General features: G+C 34.6%; 1 protein-coding gene across 3 annotated transcripts in view; it reads left to right on the top strand.

The window, feature by feature from the left end:
- The window catches only part of LOC118189478 (hemocytin-like), a 728,690-nt gene that overhangs the window by 349,751 nt on the left and 363,745 nt on the right, over positions 1-15,194 (top strand). For all 3 annotated transcript variants that reach the window (XM_085820839.1, XM_085820840.1, XM_085820838.1), the window contains exons 38-40: positions 3,212-3,506; positions 8,787-8,937; positions 10,826-11,048. In XM_085820839.1, the coding sequence (XP_085676965.1) occupies positions 3,212-3,506; positions 8,787-8,937; positions 10,826-11,048 (669 nt within the window). The remainder of the gene's footprint in view (positions 1-3,211; positions 3,507-8,786; positions 8,938-10,825; positions 11,049-15,194) is intronic.

Genomic DNA, 15,194 nt, shown 5'->3' with positions numbered 1-15,194 from the left:
CTGCTTCTTATCCCCGTTTCTCCCTAATATAAACAGTGGATGTGCGAAAGAGCGTTGCATGCGAACGGGGCTCTCATGATTCACGCCATATATTATTCATACCGCGGCGAAAAGCAGTGGCGGTATTCCCTGCTAAGAATACCGGCACTGCTTTTCTTACAGATGGATTTCTATTAGTAATGTTATTGGCTAGCGCCAAATGTGTCTCCGACGACAATGTGTGCTGCCATGCTCAATGATCATGATTCCGGTTCAGGCGCCGCAGACATGTGTAGGCAAGCTAGAGATGTTTCCCTTTGTAGGCGGAATGGCGCAGGCGACGAAAATAAAACGAGGTTTTTCATCACGCTTTTTGCCGCACATGTTACTTCGGTGGGATTCTCCACATTTTACACACCGCACGGGGTTGTTACACAGATGCTGAGTGTGTCCGTAGGCCTAGAAACGAAAACATTGCACAGGCCTTTTTCTTGGTTTGTATTCTTCAACATTCACGTCAAAACTGAACATGTTGTTCAGTTGAAAGATCTGACTTCCTGCGGGGTTACGTTTCAGCTCAACGAAAATATCAGAAGCTTCATCTGGACACTATTCTTGTTACTCGCAAACTGCTTGACTTTAACTGTCGGGAATTTCCATCTGGCCAGGTGATGAAGAGTGGCTTCTTCTTCGATAGAAATAGGAAGATCTTTGATAACTACCCTGATGTTTCTCTCACTCTGCGGCTGGAATGTATGAAAACCGATACCACGATCACTTAACAGTTTCTTCATTTTTCTAAAGTCCTCAGAGTTCTTTATGTACACATGGATGGATTTAATCTTGGCACTAGATTAGTGCGTTTTAGAGCAGTTCTGTGCAAACAGTTCAACAATTTGCAACCAATCCGGTGTTTCGCTTGGGAATATAACGGGCGGGGGTGCGTCAACAGCTGACGCTCCTCCTCTATCATTTTCTGGACTTACATCATCCAACATCTGAAAGCAGTTCGCTTGGATGATGTCCATCGGCTCGGCAGGTACTGGGATTTTCGCTGGGCACCTAGGTGATTTCCATTCCATATTCGTTTCAGATTTATCATCATTAATGTCATTCCTTCTGGGCTTTTTCGTAACATTCAGCGTCTCCATCTGGGCCGTCTGATTGTTGCTTGTGCTAGGTGCAGGTTTCTAAACTTTCCTGTCCTCCTGAGATATCCTTGCATCTTCCTTCATTTTATCAGTACCATACTTCTTTATCAGCTTAATAATATCATTCTCCGAGATTACAGGAGACCTAGCCTTGATCATTGGATATTGAGAAATTCTCTCACTTTTCCCTTTCTTGTTAATTGATACAGGACTGGAATCATCCTTTCTGAGCTGCGGCGGTGGAGATCTTGTAGATTGAGATGATTTCACAGAATCTAACTAACAAACTCATCGTCCGAGAAATCGTTAGTTGCCCTAACAGAGGACATTCGAGCAAAGGCTCGAATTCCAGAATATAATTTAGCTAAACAGTTGAGGTCTAACTTTAAGCTAAAGTAGGAGGAAGATACGTATAAATCCATATTAGTTTTCTTAAATAGAAGTAAGACTGAAAATCAAACGCTGTTTCAGAAAGATATTTTTGTAAATGTAATTTAGGAAGTTAAAATCATATATATCTGTTTCTTAATAAAAATATCAACGCCTTCTGCATTGTGTAATATTCTCATACAAATGGTATATGAAGTTCCGAATGAAAACACTTTTAAATTAAATGAGGAAATGTCTTTTTTAACTACTGTCAATTAAATTAAGAATCTAGCAGCATCTCTGATCTCTTTATCTAACAGCTCACTTACTTTTCTACGTGAATATTTATATCCTATTTTTCCAATTTACTGTTACTCAGTAAGGCAAAACAAATGCACATAATTTTAGGCAATTTAATTTTGGTTCCATGTTTTGCTTTTCTCCTAATATATGCATTGTATGAATAATGCCTCGCTATTGAACATTTTTGCTGTTCATGTCAGACGATCAACTAAAACATGGTAAATTATTAATTGACGAAAACCTCGAAATTGTTAAATAGCGTAATCTTGTGTCCTACAGTTATAAGGTTTGTTATGCTTTGCAATCATCTAATAGTGTCCAAACGCTTGGTAGATGTTAAGAATTATCACTAATCTAAATAACAACTGAAACTTGAAAATCGTTTAAAAACCCTTTTAAAATTAAGCAGAACGGAAGGCTTACCTTGTGCTTGCAAATTCAGCCAACACTTATGACGCGATAGCTTAAAATAACAAACAAAGTGTAAATGTAAAGTTAAATTTAAATAACCTAATAGCCAAAGGTTACGTAGATCAATTTAACGCGGCTCGCTTATCTAACCTTGCATGGAGATTCAGTATCGGTAATTTTAATGTAAGGTAGAAGATTATATATCTTATCTGCGTTAGCAACCTAGTAACATGGCCTCGAGAGGCAGATCATACGCTATCTTGCAATCCAAAAACCTCACCTTAAATACACGTGAACTGAGTTGCATTCTGGCGGGAAAATGGAAGGTATAAATAACAGTAAAGATTCAAAACATAAAATAACTGGTTAATTAGCATAAAAGAACCTTACACAGTCATCTTTCGATGCGGAAAAAGTAAGATATTCAAGCATTAGTTCTACCCGCTTAACTTACGAAAATTAATTCTCCGATTTGTTCTATAGTCTCGTGTTCGATTCTGTTGCACTGTTCTGCTGCAGTGTCTTTTTCCAACTAATAACTGATTCTAGACTCCTGTCTCCTAGACATATATGAAAAAATAACTACACCAGAACGCTCTGCTGATAAATCGACATCAAACTGAAAATACTATTTCTCGGAAAAAGCGTCTTGCTTTTCATGTGCTCATATATTGGTCATAAATAAAAATGTCTGTTGGTTTCTTTCCTCTATGCTTACTGACATATGCACTGTTTCATCTTCGTATCTTTCGTATGAAATCATCTTACAATTATAAAACCGTAACACTTATCGATCAGCAAGGGAAAAGTGTTTATCAAAGCAACATGCGTTCACGGGCCAAAGCCTTTGGCTAAATTACCTCTGCTTTCAAATATGCACCCCTTTCAAGCATCATTGAAAAATAACTTATCTCGTCCTATGCTATATAAATTAATGCTTACGGTCTGAGATTTATTTCTATTCACTTATTAAAATTATTGTATTAATTAATTTACAGCTATACAGTGTGAAGCATGTGACAGGTATTCACCATGTATCTCTCTTTGCCCACCTCCCAACTGTGACACCTACTTGGATTCCCCGGAGGTACATACCTGTAATCGCGATCCTTGCGTTGAAGGCTGCGAACCCAAACCCTGTGAAGCTGGGTACGTTCACAAGAGCGCCACTAATATCACATGCGTCCCAGAAGAGTTTTGCAGACAGAAACCTTGTGCCGTTATTGATGAAGTTCCGTACAGGGAAGGAGAAAGAATAAAAAGTGAAGACGTCGGAGATGCTTGCCAATCATGGTAAAAAAATTAGTATAACACAATAGTAATGATATTATTTTAGATGTTCGAATTTGCTTATTTAATAGTTCATGAAATTTTGATGATTTTAAATATACAATCTTTTCTCACAGCTTCCACTAATAGCAAGCGGAATATTTTTGCATTGCCAGGAAAATATGGCATTTATTGAGGAAACGTAAAACTAAATATCATTTCATTAATTATTATCATAGCAACATACCGATCTTACAGATTTTTAAAAGAATGAAAATGTATATGCATATACAAACGCTTATTTAACTCTTGGACTTAACAACAGATGGAGCTTTCGTCATCAAATAAGGATTAAAACGATATCATGCTTTCCTAATCTATAATCCTGCTTTACATTTCTGGTATGTTATTAACTTAGTTTTAAGTATATATTGCATAAAATTCTCTACATAACATCCTGATACATGCATGGTGTTTCAAAGGGTATAGCGAAACGCTTAGTCGTGTAACTCTGAAATGCGTGGGAGGTTCGAATCCCGCGAACGGGCTGGCTGCATGTGTGTTTTCGTGTTTTGCCCCATGTGTAACGTGTATACGAGCCAGTTTCCCTTAGAACGTCCTCTACGAAAGCATCCCTCCCCTTATGCAGATAGCCCTAGTGTGCTTTGCCGTAATTAAATACACCACCACACCACACCACCATAAATGCGTGGAGTTAGTGACATGAAATTGTGCACGTATGCCCCGGAATCCAAAGTAAACTTGTTTATGGAATCTGATTCGTTTTAATGAATATTTTGTTTTTGCCAAAATGTACAGACATTCAATTGAGTCGGGTGCTTTTTTAGTCAAAGCGTTTTATCTTTGTGATTAGATTATCTTTGTGATTGATGTGTCTTAATTAGAGACCTTACAAAACTCTGGTATAGAGATCTAGTTCCTTTAAAAACAGGCCAAAATCATCTTCAAGGCTGAAGATAAAGTGATAATGAAAAACCAAAAAAGAAAGAGCAAAGATGAGCGAAAATATTACAATTGTTAATTGGAAAAAGAGCCATCAACGTCAACTCCGCACTTGATTCAGCAACTTGATGTCAGTGCAGCCACAGCATGGAGAATAACCCTGAAAGATCCTGGCATTTTCCCTTACAAAATTCAGTTAGGAGAACTTCTCGGCCCAAATGTTATTAAAAACGACTGGATTTAGCCAACAGCATATGCAAAATGAATGCCATTGGTTTCAACTCTACCGATGTCATTTTTTCCAATGAGGCACACTTCTGGTTGGATGGCTAGTGCGTCTCCTACATTATCGGGGAGGCGAATTTAGCAAGAAGCCAGAATTTGTCGTTGTCAAACCTCTTAATCCATTAACGGTCACTGATCGGTGTGGTTTGTGTGCTAATGGCATTTTCGATCCATATTTTTTTTTGTTCCAGACGATGAATTCGTAACGCTATCTCGACTTCTTAAGAAAGAGTTTCACTGCTGATACCTAAAACGAAAATTGGATCTAACACAGTTTCAGCAGGATTGAGATCATCCACATTCAACAAGAGACGTCGTGGACTTGCTTCGAAATCACAGTGACAAACATGCCATTGCAAAAGGCTTCCGAATCTCTTCGGCAATGGACTAAAATAGTCGATTGCGAGTAATAAGAAGAGTCGAGCCGTCGTATACCCCTGACTTATCAGCAGTCAGGGGTACAAGACAGTTGAAACCAATGTCGTTCATTTTGCATATGATGTTGGCGAAATCTAGTCGTTTTTAATAGCATTAGGGCCGAGAGGTTCACCAAACTGAATTTTGTTAGGGAAACTCCAGGAACTTTGTGTATTATTCTTCATGCAGTGGCTGCACTGACATCAAGTTGTTGAGCCAAGTGCAGAGTTGATGCTGATGGCTATTTCTCCATTTGACAGCTGTGATATTTTTGGATATCGTTCCTGTCTTTTGTCCTTCCTATACTCTGATTTCTCACTTCTTTTATGAAGGCTGTGTTAAAGATCAAGTCTACAGATAACGACCAAAATAGTTTTTGATTCGGTATCAATTTTGAATTCGGGCATTTCCCCCCTTTCTATTCTAAAAATAGTAATAACTCTTTCGAAACTGCATCAGATTTGAAATCTAATTTCATATCCTGTCATTTCAATCTTCTGCGCTGCGTATAATTCTTAGTCAATTAGATTAACGAAAATGACATACAATCCAACTACGCTCCCTCTTCTACCGCTTTTTCTATCTCGAATAACTTACATTTTAACCCTTATTCGCTTTCTTCTGTTCTTCTAAAATGTAGCTTCGTATACAAAACTGTGGGCTGTCAGCTGCACATATAATAATGTGTGGAGCAAATATTGTGTCTCCGAAAGTGCTTTATCCAATAATAAAATTATATGTTGAATTCGGTTACGTCCGTCTGCAAGTCCATCATTTCCATTTACACGGTTCTGTCAATTTATGTGCGCAGTTTGCGAACCAGCATGCCATCTGTCCCATCCAAACATTACGCACATATATATATGTGTGTAATAATCGTACGTTTTGGCGGAAGATGAAAACAATTCACTTTTAGTCATGGCTGGAAAACTGCTGCGTATGATCGCATGGAATTTGTAGAAGCATGACCAGCTTGATAGTTAAACATCATTTATTCTTGAATGAAGAATTCCTTAATACACCACTGTAGGAGACTAGGGGTGCTAAACGCGCGCCATAATTTTAGATATGCAATTACATTTTATATAATGGCGAATACCTAGCAGAGGCTGAGCGACTTGCTGTCAGCACGCAAGCTAAGAAGCGAAAAAGAGTGAAACTACGCAGTTATTAACTATTTATACAAGATAGGTGCACAAAGTACAGAGCCATTTCTATAAGCTACAGATTTACAGAGCCATTTCTATAAACTGAGTTTCAGTTCCATTTACATCACCGGAATTAGATTTTTCTGGAAATGACATAGTGCAAAGAAAGGTAACTATTTTTAGAATTGAGAAAAGAAATTTACGTTGCTAATTTAATCTTTTACTTATTCTTTATTTTTCTTATATATATATATATATATATATATATATATATATATATATTGTTACATTTATTTCTTCCTTTACGTTACGTTCGTATGGGGTTTGGGGATTTGGAGTTAATAACGTCGACAGCACTTGATGAATTATCAAAACACATTTTATTGGCCAGTGTTCTCAGGACAACTCCAATAACACGTTTACACAGTCCTCGAAGAATTACCATAAACACGCTGGCAAAGCCTTCACACTATCAGGCTATAACTGTAGAGACAGCGTCACGGCAAAGCACCAGAGTACAGCTACCGACTCTGCTCCGTCGTTCTCGGAACTACACTTACTGTCGAAACTCTACACGCTACAACTCGCGTCTCGAAACTCTACGCACTACAACTCGCGATGTACTCAACTATACACAAGAGTACAGCTCCCGAATCCTCGATTCAGTCGTTCTCGGAGCTCAAGACACTCTCTCGACAATACACTAAATGCGATACTCTAAGAGACTCTTTCGGTGCACTCGAAGACCCACTCGGCACTCCCTGACTGACTATCAACTCGATAGACTCCGCAAGGACTGACTCTCCGCGTACCAACAAGGTTTATATAGCTTTTGGCTTGTGTTCGAGAACATTCTGAGGTAATTTTAATGAGATTTTGTCGCCAAATGAGCGATTTCTCGCCAAATGTGGCAGCCCTGGCTTCCCTTGGCATTTTATGGCAACCCTAAAACTGCTTTGCGGGGAAGCTATCTTACCGCACCCGGACATTTCGTAACAATATATAAAGCAAGAAATTAAGAATCAGTTTTACACAAAGACCCAAAAGAAGTGAAATTCAATACCAATTTATTTTAAAATACCCTATAAATACGTAAGATAAGAATTAAAGAAAGGTGAAACTAAAACCTAAAAATTACAAAAAAAAAAAAAAAAAAAAACAGAAACAAAATACCAAAACCATGTGTGTGTATGTATTTTATGTATGAAATACAGTCAGGGGATTAAATGTTGTGCAGATTATGTGCGCTCAATCTAATTTCTGAAGAAAAAGAAAAACTTTCAATTTTGGATCGAAATTTAGGGACTTTGATTCACTGAATCTCATGACTATGGCTTGCAATGAAGCTAAAGTTTCAAGGTAGGTTATCGTCTGGAAATGCTTGACACTTGACTGCAGAATCAGAAATGTTCTGCTGATAAAAATGTAATAGCATTCTGCCTCGCTGGAAGTACTTCTACTGTTGAAGGATTTGTAAATATAAGAGAAGGAAACACGAGATTCTAGATGGAAAACGAAAAGAGCGATTTAGGCTCTAGAAAGTTATCAGATCAAGATAATATTGATTTAGGGACTGAAGAAGAGCCTTTATAAGAGCATGAAGAAGAGGTAAAGAATAAAATGGAAGAGCAAGGATGAAACACGGAACTGCGAACTCTTAGTCTAAATAAGAGAATAAATAGAGATCTAATTTAATGGCCTAATAGTATTGTAGTCTGACCTCGCACTTTTGTACATTGTTTGAAAAAGTGTTAATATAATTTTTAAAAAAAGGAGCATAACAGACTTTACAGAGAAGAACTTTTATCTATGTACCTATGAAATACCTTTATAAATTTTAGTATTAGTATTATGACTGAATCTCCTAATTAAAGAAGTAAATTTTATATAGTTCATAAGTTTCCTCTGCAATTTATTTTTATAGTATACTTATGAATTTACTGCAGTTTTACAGAACCATTTTGCAATTATCAAAGTTTCTGGCTATCTGTAGCTATCAGTCCATAAGTAGCTATAGTCCTTGGGTTATTGCGATCTCAGTGCATTTACAATAGTTATATACAGAATAGTTTTAAAGTATAAATTTTCTGTTTAAAAGACCTCTTATATATAAAATATTTTTGTAATAAAAGACATTCTGCTGTGTGTGGCTCCTTGTTATTGAAAGAAATTCGTATTTCTGTTCAACTTAAGTTAAAAAAAAAACTTTCAAATGTAAAATAATTTGGTTAAACAGATACAAACCTACACAAATAATTTTCATTTCGTTAATATTCTCTTTTTCGCTAAACATAACATTAGCAAAGCTACAAAATTTATTACTCATATTTAATTTTAATTAATATTAAAAGTTGAACGTTATTAAACTTAAATCTAAAAAAAAATTTAAAATTTAATTATCTATTTTCAACGATATGTATTTTAATTAGTTAATGCTTTTCAATACTTGGATAGAGAAAACAGTTTTATTATTCTTCTATATCAATTCTAGCTATTGTCGCCATGGTGCAGTTGAATGCGTTGGAGTGCCATGTACAGAAGCCATCATAACTACTACACGTCCTTATATCGTAGAAGTCATGGATCAGTGTAAATTTACAGGATGGACAGATTGGTTTAACTCTGTTGATCCGAGCACTAATGTAAGTTAAATATTGAACCTTTGCGTTATCCACTTTATCATATTTATTCAGTTCTGATAAGAATTTTTTTGTTGTTTCCTTATTAGCATTAATGCTTGTCTAAAAATGTTCTTATTATCAGAGCATTTACTGTCTACGTCTGTTATTTACTAGCATTTATTACTAAAATAATGTATTCAATCAATTATAAAATTCACAATATGGCTTTTAAATTTTATTACCAGTATTTTAACGTAAACGTTCGAGATAAATTTAAGTTATAAAATATTGTCGGTTCTCGTAAATAATAGAATTCGACTAATTTTAATTTTATTCATTTTCTCAGACATTAAAGCCTTTCTTTCAAGTGATGTTATTTCAAAATAACATGCTCATCTCATAGATCCTAAATCATGTTTCGCAAAGTTTTTTATTAATCTTCCAAAGTATTCCTATATGTTTTTAATATTTGCTTTTCTATTTCTTAGAATTATATAGTCTCTCATTTCTTGCTGATAAGATCCATTTACTAATAAAATAATTTGGTTAAAGTTTTTTGGGAAATGCAAACTTTTGTACAGATCGATGTTATAGTAATGTGATTTCATTTCCTCTGCTTAGTATAATAATAGACAAGCCCGATGTCTAGAAAAGTCCTTGGATTACTTTTATGAAGAAGCGTCTTACATAGAAGGATGTATAATGTAATACTAGAGGTAACTGCATGAAAGAATTTCAGATAATAGCGTGACTCACAAGATGAGCATTTATGGTTACTAGACAGCTCTCAGAAAAAGACATCATAGCAAACTTGTCACGGTAATGCAGCTTCCTTGTACTTAGACAAGAAAAATAAGGACAAAACTTATTATGGGCGATATATAAGTAAAGTAAAACACACACACACACGCCACACGCTCGATGACACACTCCATTTCTTTTTGCGTTCCCATTTTGATACTTGCTTTGTGCACTGAATGTGTTAAGCTCAACTTTCTGGTATTCATTCCGTTAAAGTACAGTTTATGGACAGTTAATTGTAATAAGTTTATAAATGCATTGCTGAAACACAGTCTATGGGCACTGTGTTTGTAAATAAGCTAGGCATTGAAGAATACCACTTTGTGGTAAATTATCCAATATATACCAAGTAATAAATTTACCTTCTTCCGTGACGATTATAACTCGAAAATAGTCAATGTCTACAGTCTCATAAAAATGTGCAATCCGAGTGATTTGATCTGTAATTAATAATTAAAAACTTATTTATTGATAGAACGTAAATAGTAGCAAAATGAATAAAGAAATAGCTTTTCACCATGGTTAGTTGGCATAAATAAAAAATAGTAAAAAAGTTTTAATAAAACAAGCTTCTACTTAAAACTCATAAAAAATTAATGAAGTGAAAGGAGAAAAGTAACAACGTGACTCAGAGAATACTGGGCGTATTTAAGTTGTTGTATTTCGCCATGTTACAGTTGTTTTCACTTTCAATGAATTTCCTAAATTTGCAAATATTCATTTTATTAATTATTTTAATATTTTAGGTGGTTCATCATAACTTGTGACTAACTGAAACCAAGGATACTGAATCAACGAATTCGAACGAATGAATTTATTGCTAAACCAGAGTTCCTGAACACAATTCTATGTCTAGTGAATTAAATATGAATATCGGATCAATTTTCGTGCATCCATTGCACTAGGATAAATGAATTTAATAAAATCTTTTAAATAAAAAGATATCGTATTTAATTTAAATGACTCATTTTTCTTAATTTTAAAATGTTCATAGCTCTGTATATAATCCATAACGATAAATTTTGTTAATATCATTCTCCCCCACTATATTATTAGATCCGTACTTTTATCTACTGAAACGCATTCTTAATTTTATTCATTTCATTAGGCTGGTCGTGACTTCGAAAAACTTGGAAAATTAGCTGACGACTTGCGGCTGCCATGTCCTATAACCCACGTGAAAAGTGTTCAGTGTCGTGATGCTAACACTCTTGTTCCAGTCGATCCAACTAATGAACAAGTTACCTGTGATTTAGAAACTGGACTGGAATGCAACACTGGGAACTGCCTCGATTACGAAATGCGAGCTTATTGCCAATGTCAAGAAGAAGGTAATAATGTTTGATATAACAGGTTTTTAACAGAATCAGATCTTGATCACATAAACCGAGGAAACGTTGTAAGACTTCAGCAACTTTGCACCCAAAAATAAAAGCGCAATACTCAAAAATAAATTTGAAACCTTCAAAATGATGGTGGCCTTCTTTTTAATGTTAAATTCCTATCTGAAGCAGAAGTTCTTATCATAATGTGTTTTTAATGAAACAGATTTATATACATTTTAACTAAACATACTCGTATATATTTTTATTTTGTGAACGTAAAATTCAGATTTTCCTTCTAAGCTGTACGTGTGCGCTGCTGTTTCATAACTGTTTAGAATTTTGCCAAATTCTGCGTACACTTATGTTAGAAATTAACCAATTTCTGCGTATATTGATGCTACATATAAAGCATTTTTAATTATTTAAATAACGTTCTTCGCAAATATGATCTCTTAAATTTTTGCTGTCTTTCGTACAGCCAAGCAAAATCACAAAACTTTTCAGATAGTCTACTTTACAAAACTTTCTCTAAATCAGCAGTAGTTTCTTCAATAAAACAATGGTGCATCAAAAACGATTAACTGTGAGAATGCTTCAGTCCTATAATGCTGATATTTATACGCAATAATTTAAAAGCCAAACTTTAAACAAATTTAAATAAATACTTTTTCCCCTCTCCCCCTTTTTAGGATGTTGATGACACATTCGTGTTTTCTGGTGCCATGAATGATTATAGCAAAAATGTGAATTCATTCGCCCCCCAGTGGCTGAGCGCTGGTAGTTCGGTCTGAGGTTCGAATACCGCAAACAGGCTAGCTGCATGGATAGTTTTAGGTTTTCTTCATGTGTAACGTGTTAATATGAGCCAGTTTCTCTCAGAACGTCTTCCGCAAATGCATCTCTCCCTTCCGCGTAGTGCCTTAGGGTGGAGCGCGCAAATAATAATAATAATAATAATAGCAATAATAATAACGTGAATTTATAGTTTTCTTCTACGCAAATCGCTCTCGAATGTGAATCGCTAAACTCTACAATATTTTAATAGCATACAATATGGGAAAACGTTTGCCATTTAGAAAGATTTACATTACCTCCTTTAAAAATTGAAAACGTTTCCCGAAAATATATAGAAATTCATCTTCTAAAACAATCACAATACTTCAGTTGTTTATCAGCTTTACCTTTCTCTGAGTAAACAAATTGGCTGAACTTTACTTCAGTTCAGTTTTAATGCTACTATCGTTTATAAAGCTCAGGATTAAGTAACATGCCTCATTACAATTAACTGTAGGGGGAAATTATAATATTCTTGGTTTAATTAAGACACAATAACACGCCGAACAAATACTAATTCAGAAGTCAAACAGAAAAAATCAGCGTTATATTTTCAAAATTTCAAAATTTTGAAAATATAACGCTGACTTTTGTTGTTTGACTTCTGAATTAGTATTCTTGGTTTGTTTAGCTTACCATAATCAAAAAATCTGATGTGTACACCACATGACTTCTTTGTACGGAATATTAAATTATACGCATTTTTTTCTTGAATTTCATTTAAATTGATTGGATTGAATAAAATCTACTTCGTCTACAGCGCATAAACCGCAATAGAATAAATGCACTCTTTAAAATTCACTATATTTTTTTACTATAACAACACTCTGAATGCACAAAATTTATATCATTTGAAGAATTATCTTATCGTTGCCACATGTTCTATTAAAATACTATAATAAAGCTAGAACGATGTATGAAAGAAATTAAGCAAACAAAACAGAAAAGAAACAGTTTTTCACAGACGATTTAGTATTTCTCATTCAATTAATTCAGTTCTCACTTCGCGACAAGGCAAAAATACATAAAAACTCAAAATATCTGTATTATAAATTACGAAGTAAATCTTAAACATTTATTTTCTCGAAAAAATTCCAGAAAGGATTAAGCATGATTTAATTAGCAATAATAAATGAAGGCGTTATTTTTGTTGTTGCGAAGCTTAGTCTCTCCACATTGGCAACAAATCTACAATTCTGCTGTTTCAAATGTAAACACATATGTCCGCCACGTTATTTAAAACTTAAACGCACTTAAACAGCTTTTAAATTGTTGATAATTGTACAAATATTGCTTCCAGAATTACGAAAGGCATAAAACCCTTAACCGAAAGATAAGAACAACATAATTCAATCATTTTTAAAGCAAAAAATGTACAATTTACAAACATATATGAGTTAAGAAACTGAGATCACTGTACCGAGTAATAGAGGGGATATATATATAAATATAGTATTTATATACGTTTGGTGCAGCCGATTGCAACCAAAATACGAGGTGCACATCTACATGTTATAGCAGTCCTATATACAAAATTTCAAATTTCTGACGCTACTCGTTTTCGAGTTATGCGAGATACGTACGTGCGCACGTACGTACATACGTTCGTACAGACGCCACGAAAAATTGTCTTCAGAATTAATTTTAAAGCAGTTTTATGACTTTTTTGGACGAAACGAGTCTTTTATTCTGTCTTTACGTACAGATATCACGCAAAAACATCGTTAAATTGCATTCGATAGCGGTCAAAATGGATATTTTCATTGAAATATGCTGCCTGAAACTTTTCGCGATTACAATACTTCCTTTTTACTTCGTACAAGGAAGTAAAAACAGCAGAATACTAAACTTTATCCTTAAGAAATACGAGTAAACATAAAAATTAAGCGAAAGATTTATCCTTCAGTATCGTAATTTTTAGTCTCTCAGTTAATCATTTTTCGGATTATTTAATACCGTTCTATGCTGCCTCTCTTCAGATGGTTGGATTGCCTTAGAGTATTTGTTATACGAAACGAATGAAGGTTATCTGCACTAGAAGAAATGGCATCAAGGAGAACATGCCAAAGAATTCTTTTGGAGTTCAAAAGTTCAATTTTTATGATTTTTTTTAATCCGTATTCAAGAAAATTAAGTTATTTAATGATTTCTTTTACACGATCATCCCACAAAAAATGTTTTAAAATGTTAAAGTTTAATCTTATAAACATTTTCTCCTTTCATTTTTATAATTGTTTTCTTTCTCCTGTTCTAGGCCCACTAGCGGTCGAGCGGTAAAATCGCTGAACACTGGTAGTTCGGTCCGAGGTTCGAATCCCGCGAACGGGATGGCTGCATGGGCCTTTTCGTGGTTTTTCCCATGTGTAACGTGTATACGAGCCAGTTTCCTTTGGAAAGTCCTCCACGAAGGCATCCGTCCGCTTAGGCAGATAACCCTAGTGTGCTTTGCCATAATTAAATAAAAGCAAAACCAAACCAAAAACAAAACCTTCTCCTGTTTTTAATAATATTTCTGTTATTCCTTCTCTGTTTTACGTTGCAACCAGTGAATTTTTGTAAAATGTACATTGCTTGTAGATGAGAGAACAGTAATGCATACTTTTGATATATTTACATATTTATAATTTTTAGCAAAATCATTGCCAATCTAAACTTGAAAATACTTTTTTTAATTTTAAAATGCATGTTAGCTTGCTTAGTAAATCATTTTCCTTAAACCAAAAATCAGTTTTTTAAACATGGCTCTCGGTTTAGCTTATAGAGAAGAAGCTTATAGAGTTCATGTTCAATTTTGGACAATTGTTGACGTATATTCCTTATGATGGATCGAAGTAAGGCAAGCTTGCAATTTAACAGAACTTAGAATTTGGAACTCGCTAATTTATATCCAAAATTCACTGCCCTTGAACAAAAGTCTTGGTCTAGAACGGAGAATGCAGTTAACCGTCATAAAAACAGTCTTGCAGTTAAATTCGAAAAACTTCTTTTACAGTCTTCCAGTTCAAGTAGTTCAAAAAAATCTTCGCATTGTAAACATCAAGCCAATAGTTAATATTTCTAATTTTAGTCTTTCAGAAGAACAAGAGACGATTCTAAAATATAATTTTAACTTCTCACAGACCTGTAAACCCTCGATTCCAAAGATTTTGGCTCCTTTCGAAAAAGCTTTCAAGTTCAGTAAAGTTTCAGATTCACAGAAAGAAATGATTAGGCATCTTATCGCTCATAATGTGGAATTCAATAATGAACCTTTGAAACCAAATCTAACTGCGACAGAAAGAGCTACAATGCGTGAAATTCATTCTAACCCGGATATTA

The sequence above is a fragment of the Stegodyphus dumicola genome, chromosome 7, assembly GCF_044657685.1.
Source record: "Stegodyphus dumicola isolate Sdum_Otavi_A_Nest chromosome 7, ASM4465768v1".
Lineage (NCBI taxonomy): Eukaryota > Metazoa > Arthropoda > Arachnida > Araneae > Eresidae > Stegodyphus > Stegodyphus dumicola.
The sequence above is the reverse complement of the archived record's forward strand: the minus strand, read 5'-3'. Positions and strand labels throughout refer to the sequence as shown.